General features: G+C 47.2%; 1 protein-coding gene across 1 annotated transcript; it reads left to right on the top strand.

Moving 5' to 3' along the window:
* Positions 1-209: 209 nt before the first annotated feature.
* synpo2la (synaptopodin 2-like a) lies at positions 210-7,921 on the top strand. The gene is made up of 4 exons (XM_061087852.1): positions 210-311; positions 3,256-3,407; positions 3,517-4,220; positions 5,301-7,921. Exons 1-4 carry the CDS (start codon positions 210-212, stop codon positions 7,919-7,921), a joined length of 3,579 nt encoding a protein of 1,192 aa, XP_060943835.1.

Raw genomic sequence — 7,921 nt, 5'->3', positions numbered from 1 at the left:
TCGGCCTCGGAGCTGCACTCAGAACCAGAAGTCTGCAGCCGGGCAGCGTGGCAGGCAAAGAGCAGGACAACCAGAGGGGGCCCTGATCGGTGACCATGGGGCCAGAGCACTGAAGGGCCCCCAGACAAAAAACACACAGAAACCAAAGAGGAACTGAAAATAAGCAAGATTGAGAAGAAACACTTTTTGAAAAAAGACAGAGGACAACAATGGTTGCAGAGGAAGTGATAATTTCCTTATCCGGGGGTGCGCCATGGGGGTTTCGTCTCCAGGGAGGCGCGGAGCATCAGAAACCACTTCAGGTGGCGAAGGTAAGACACAGCAGCAGGTTGCACCGAATCAGACCGTTCATGGTTTGCTGAGCTGGAAGCAAAAAGTCAAACGCTGCTTTAGATTCAGTCTCGTTCAGGAGAAGTGATACATCAGCTGAGATATATTAAGGTAGGAGATTTAAGGAGCTGTGAACAATGTTGAAATGGAATATTGGGCGACTACACCGGTTGGTCTGCGGCCTGAATATGAGTCATGATCTGGTTTGAGAACTTAACGCAGGAGCGCCCTGATGATTGATTGGATGAACTTTAAACTTCAACTTCAGTTGGGAATGTAAGAGGACGCTGTTGCAATATCTGCTAATTATTGCTGCTTAACCTATTTAACTGGATAAAGCCCAAATCCATAGTGAAATTTGAGATTTACACACAAATAGCTCGTGAAATTAGAGATTTACAAGAAGTGCATTGTGTGGTTAAATATGCAGGTTGGGTGTGCTACTGTCCATATCATGAGGGGCTTATGGTTACTTTACACCTATCAACCATGACCGCGACCTGATTTGCACCACTGAACTTGTGCATATCACTACAGGTGTCATTTTTAAGCTGAAGGTTCCCTGAGATTCACTATTACAACAGTAGAAACACACAGGTGAGCAAGTCATGTCATGAAAACCTCTTGTTTCAGGCTAAACTCAAATCAAAGGCTCCGGCTTTGTGAGAGGTACAGACTACTTTCATTTGTACACAAAGATTTAATTTAATTACGTTCACAATGCTCATCAAACCTTTTCACAGAGAGATCTTATTTCTCAATATACTAGTTCAGGTGCACCCACACATTATTCACACGTGAATGCACATACACACACACACACACACACACTTTTTAGTAATTGTCGACTGGGCAGAACTACTTTTCCAGGTAGCTATATTTGGTTGAGAAGCAGCGGGTCACGGGGTGGGCCAAGGTGTGTGTTTCAGCCCAGCGCTCAAAAATCGACTTCATACACTATTTCTGTACATGGACGTTTCAGTCCATAAAATGTAGATTCATAAGGCGAGTAAATCCTGATTTAAAAACCTCTGTTGTGCTTGATATTGTTTAGTAGTTGAGTAATCATAAAAAAATGGCCCTAAAGTTTGCGTCTTTGGCCTTTAAAGTTTTAGGTTCCCCCCCTCACACTTTACAATATTATTGTATATTGTTGTAGAGTGTTATAATATATTTGGTATTTTTCAGGTCTATTTTTGTATTTAAAACATTCTGCCTGACAAGTTTTGTATTGTTGAAGATTTTCAAGAATAAAAACTTATCTATACATTATAAACATTCAAGATATTCATCTACTAATACATTTTCGGTAAATGAAAAGTTTCTGCTTAGTTTCCCATTTACTGGACAAGGGAGAATATTAACTGGCTAAGAGGCTAATTTTAATTTATTAATCAAACAATTAAATGTGCCATAGAGCGCGCAAATTTTACATTTAAGACTGCCTCCAGAAAAACAGTAGCCAGCTCCTCATCAACAGAAAGTTCCCTCTATAAAATGTTAATCCTACATGTAGTTGACTTCTGGAGAACGCTGTGGCACGTACACAGAGAGCCACAGGACACGAATCACCTTCACGGCAGTGGACAGCTGTTTCTGTCCGAGCATTCGAAACAACGTGCTCCTTCACCCCTGCGAGCAGGAAGGCGTGATCTTGTCAGGTCTTAAACTATATACCGTCCCTAACAGGTGGAGCAGTTCAGGGCTCCACTGACAGAGCCACTGTGTCAGTGTGTGTGTGTTTATTTATACGAGTTTGTGTATTTTTGTGTCGGCCGATGCCATGTGTGTGTGTGTGTATGTGTGTGTATGCAAGCATGTAAGGGTATTATTACAGTTATGACTTGTTGTAACCACAAGGTGATTGACTGAATAAATAGCTGACATCCTGGACCACCGGCCGGCACAGGCCACTTTGAAAGGATTAGCTAAATGGGGAAGTGGGGATTTCATTACAGGGAAAGCAGAATAGCTGGAAATAAAAGTTATTCGGCCAAACAAAGTCAAAACTCTTTCTTCTCTCTAGAAACACAACATACAATGAAAATCCCTTCATTGAGTGGAATCAACACAACACCTGCTTTCAATGTTTTTTAGAGGACTTGTTGACGTGGCTAACACAGACGCTGTGCTCCTGACAGACCTCTGGCACAAATAGCAGAGCAGCAAATGAAGATGGCCGCTGGCTGGCAGTTCCCTGTTTAGTGCATGAGTGCCCTACTTGAGCTGCAATATGTGGCGTGTGTCCACAGCAAGATCAAGCTGTCAGGACAAAATCTGCTCCCTGTCAATCACTATCATAAAGCACCACTCGATCAGGTTTTTATCTTCTACTGCAGCAGTTACAGAAGACAATGCTAAGGGAAATGATCAAATAAAACTGTGGGGAGGTAAAGTGTTGATGTTTGCATGATCTGCCTCTAACTCTCCATATCTGAGCAATAGATGTCAGACTTATCGCTCTGAAACTTGACAATATCGAGCCTTGAATCCTATTTTTGATAGGATTTGAAACTTGCAAGTAAAAACATGAAACCTTCACACTTTGATATGATAAAATATAAAATATAAGTATAAATACAGCAGCATCAAGCCTTAATAGAAACATACTTTATTCACCCCAGTGTATTGAAGGGTTTTGGTATTGGTAGTATGTAAAACACCTTTGATCAGCATTCAGCTGTGAAGGACACACAACCCATTGGGCCTAGGCTTGTCCTCAAGGCCTGGAGACATGACTTGAAATCTGAAATATGTCGTTGAGACATGAGAGACTTAGACGTCTCTTGAAGAACTTGAGAGTTGTCTTGGACTTGCCCAAAAGACAACAGAACACATTTTTCATAGTGAACATTAAGACTCACCATATGTGTAACTTTCTGCCTATGAGACAGTTTGAAACTTTGCCTTCCCGTGCTTGTACAGGTGCGTAAGCGCAGTAAGGCGTGCAGGGCGGATCTACGGGAGGGTGACGAGCTGGTGTCCATCAATGAGGAGCCATGTGGATCACTGTCTCACGCCCAGGCCATGAACCTCATCGACAGCTCCAATGGGATATTACACATCCGGGTCAAAAGGTCAGGAAGAAAAATGAATGAATTAATCTCAGGCACAAGTCTGACTCAAAACATGCAGTATTTTACTACTAATATACAACTACATTGTAAACCCTCTATCTGTTTGCAGGGTGCCGGCTGGCTTTCAGTCTGTGGTGCTTGTGACCCGCGCCCCATCTCCCCGTATAGACAAAGAGTACCGGGCTGCTCTGCGTGCTATGTCCCCCTCCCACCTCCACCATGCATCTGTCCGGGAGATCCACCGCAGCCGCTCCTCCCTCACCAGTGGCCTGACATCTCCACCTGGTAGTGAGGCCTACTATGGTGAGACTGACAGTGATGCAGATGTGGCGGGCTATGCGAGGCAGCGCCGGCAGAAACGCCGCAGCCCCAGCAACTCCAACGCCGGCAAACCGACAGGAAGAACCTCTGCTGAGGGGGGGGAGACATCAGAGATGAGCGGCTACGACAGTGCTCCAGATGCACACACTTACCCCCCTTTGTTGGACGGTAATGGAGGAGGTGGGCTACCGGGGGTGGCGAGGAGGGAGGTGATTTACCAGCCTCCTGTTCCTGGATTGTGGTCCTCCCAAACATCCACTGAGACCTCCTCCATCATCTCCTCAGCAGATGACCAGGGGCCACGGGACGGAGGGCAAGAGGAGGACAGTGGCTTCCTAGAGCCGTCCAACGTGCCCCTGGTGTCCCCTGAGAGGGCAAAGGAGGCTATGATGCTGAGCTCCCGCAGCCAACTAGTGCCTATGGTGGGTCCTCTGAGTAAACCCCTTGACGAGGAGCTCACAACAACCTACGTGGAAAAGGCAAAGCAAGCCAGTAAGTAAAGCTGAGGACCTGGTATGGTTTATTAAATCTACCTCAGGCTATGTGGGTTAAAAACCCCAGTGATCCACCTAGCAGCACTGAAAAACATCCACAGCTGCGTTTAGGTGTCAAGTGGCAAAGCAGAAACACTCCCAGTTCCCCCGCCACTTTCGACTCCCCCTAATCGTTTCTCGTGTTGGTTTTTTGTCTTGCTATTTTATAAATTAATTACGAAAGAGCTAAAGCATGATATATTTTTTAACATTCAATTTGACAGCTTGGCTCTCCTCACAAATAACATCACAAATTTGTCGCTATGTTTCTGTCAAATGCACGAACATAGAGAGAAGTGCCTCAATTGAGTTGAGCAAGTTGGTATTTCATATTGCTTACTACATAAGCCTGGAAAGTCATGTCTTACTGTTTGAAGAGAGTTCAGAAATGTTAACATTATTGTGATGCAGCAACAAATACTGGCACTGACCAAGTATTCTTTTGTGATCTTGTCCATCATTGATGATAGGCCACACAAAGTCAACAGGCTCTCGTAAATGTACTCTTGTAAATCCCCCTTGCCATCACTGAGTGCCGTTTGAATATTCTAATGTCCTACTTAGGAACCAAATTAAGATCTCTCTTCAAGTGGCAGTCCTTATTTGCGTAACAGAGTTAGGATGCCTATGATAATCTCCTTAATACCACAACAGGTTGAAGGATATGTTGTGGCTGCCCTTTGAAGTTCTCCTTCCAGTAACCTACAACATGCAACTTTCCACTAGCCTGCAAATATTTTCAGTTAAGCTAGATGTCAGAGAACATAAGCCTGACAATGTGCACATTTAACCCACACCCTAGATAATGTGAGAAGCCGAAAGCTTGTTTGGAATTTTCCTGCAAGTGCTCCTGCAGCAAGATATGAGTTGAATACCTGTTGAAGGCATGGGGGTCAGGACAGATTTACATGCTCAAGCACAAGACAGTTCTTGGTTTAAAGGTTAAAGCTGTAAATTCAGACTTCTCTGACCTTGCGGTAATGCTGATATTTGTTAATATGCAAGTAAACCTAATATCTATGGTTTTCTTACCCTGCAGAACTGAACCGAGGAGACACTGGGCAAGACAAACAAGTAAAAGAAGCCAAAACCAAGTGTCGAACAATTGCATCCCTTCTGACTGATGCTCCCAACCCTCACTCCAAGGGCGTACTGATGTTCAAGAAGAGACGACAACGCTCTAAGAAGTATACTCTCACCAGCTTTGGCAGTGTGGATGAGGACAGGTTTCAGGACTCACAAGAAGAGGATGGGGCATTCTTAGGGAGTGAATCAGATGTTGACGAAGATGGCTTCTCAGCAGTTCCTGACACAACTTGGGATAGTGACTACTTGGATATGCTGGAGAAGAGGGCAACTGCAGGCACTGAAGGTCGTGGAGATGGGGTAGAGGATGCTCCGAGTCCAGGGTTGAATGACACTGCAGGCAAGGGTGCTCAATTGTTTGAGCAACAGAGAAAGAGAGCGGCTGAGCATGCAAAGAAGCTGGACGCAGCACAGCCTCTTGCTCCTCCACAGTTTCAAGACCAGGCTCAGATGTACCAGATGCATCAAGAGATGCAGGCCCAGATGCAATCAAATCTTCAGCCTCAGCAGATCATACCACCAGGACCTGCACCCACACAACAAGAAGTGTTCCAGGCTGCAGGACAAGTTGCTGTTGGCGTCCATCGGGTGGCCAACGGGGAGGTATCCTACTCGTCAGTTAGTGCAGCTAGCATGGTGATGTCACCTCCACCTGTGGCACACAAACCTGCCACTGCCTCGATAACTATCCTGACAAGTCCTGCACCACCAGCTGAAACACCATTACCAGATATACCTGCTAGTAATGTTCTCAACAGAACGGCCCGTCCTTTCACTCCTGGCTTCATCAGCATCCGATCTGCGACTGCCCCTGTGACGTTCCGACCACCAATCACAAAGACATATCAACGTCCTGCCTCAGCAGCTGTTGTGCCACAGCCATTCTCCACGGCCCCTGAACGAGCCTTTAATGTTACACCGGCATCATCACAACTATTCTCTCCTGGTCCTCCAACAATGATGTCCCCACCATCCTCTGTACATCACGGGAACTTTGCTCCAAAGCCAGAGGGTCAAGTTAATTTTCATCCCTCAGCCTTCTCTTCCTCCGTAGAGACAATGCAGTCTGCACCAGTCCCTACATTTCATCAGGCTTCTTTTGCAACTATTCCCCCTCTGTCGATGCCTTCCATACCACCAGCTCCCCAAGCGTTGATGGTTTCAGCCCCTGTTCCTCCAGTACACCAAATTCTTGGTCCAGCTGTTCCATTTACCCAGGGGCCTCCACATCAAGTACCAGTTGCTCAGTTCACTCCACCCCTATTCTCAATGGCCCCTGTAGCTCAAGTAGCAGTGGTCAACCAGCCAGAAGCAATAGCTCCAACCCCTGTTCCTGGTGCAACAGGTCGCACAGGAATCTTACTCGAGTCTCGGCGTCGTAGTAGCAACAACAAACCTATGTTCAATGTGCCAGAAGTCAAAAAGCACTCCCCAAATCCTGAGCTGTTGTCTATGGTGCAGAACCTGGATGACAGGTTCACCCGACACAAATATGGCCAACAACCAACTGAGGATATTTATGATGCCGAAGAGGAAGACACAAGTGCTGAGGCTGGCACGGGCAGGCTACCTCCTCCAGTGGCACCCAAGCCTCGGGTCCTCCAAGAAGTCCCACAGATTCTTAAATCAGGAGGTAAGGGGGCAGAGCTATTTGCCCGCAGGCAGAGCCGCATGGGTATGTATGTCGTTGACACCCCACTAGAGACCCCTTACCAGCAGGAAGTGACCTTCCACAATGCATCCCGACCCCTTGACCCTTCCCTCAATTGTTCCCATCCATCTCAGTGGAAATATTCCCCGAATGTCCGTGCCCCCCCTCCCATTGGGTACAACCCACTCCTGGGCCCCAGCATACCCACAGGGCCTCAGAGGGATGAAAGCAAGCCAGACAGCCGGGGTAGAACAGGCTCCCAAAGAGATGGCATCCAAACTCTGGATTTCATGAGAAGGCAGCCGTATCAGCTCAACTCTGCCATGTTTAACTATGGGGGCAGTGTTGCCAATCTATCAGCCATGCCTTCTTACCAGGCCCAGAGGCAACAGCAGGGCGATTACTCAACAACAATGGTTGGCAGCTCATTGACCTCGCCTAAGCAGGTTCCCCTCAAAACAGCGCGTGTCTATGAGATCAAGCGATTCTCCACACCCACACCCATGTCAGCTCCCTCCCTGGCACCCAAAGTCATTGCACCCCGCTCCTCCACTACCCTTGGTGAACGATTGGTTTACTCCGGCATGACCTCCCCACCTCCTGCTCCTCTCTTTACCCGAGCACCAGCCGCTGCCCCAGCTCAAATTCCACCTCACTCGCAACCAGTTGGACTTCCCAGTCTCCCAAGATTCTCAGCCACCCCTGTTGCAAACCATGTGCCCTGTGCAGTCCCTACACCTTACACTCCAGTAGCCTACAGCACTGGGCTCCAGGCAGCCAAGCAGTTCCAGAGTGCCCCTGAGCTCAGTATCCTGGCCTCTTTGCCCCCAGTCAAGTCCAACTCAGTTCAGGCGCCCAAACCACGTTTTGTTGCCACCAAGGGGGGCGTACACCCCCATGTCTGGAGGCCCGGGGCAATGTGA

The sequence above is a fragment of the Limanda limanda genome, chromosome 15, assembly GCF_963576545.1.
Source record: "Limanda limanda chromosome 15, fLimLim1.1, whole genome shotgun sequence".
Classification (NCBI taxonomy): domain Eukaryota; kingdom Metazoa; phylum Chordata; class Actinopteri; order Pleuronectiformes; family Pleuronectidae; genus Limanda; species Limanda limanda.
Note: the sequence above shows the minus strand (reverse complement) of the source record. Positions and strands in the feature narration are given on the sequence as shown.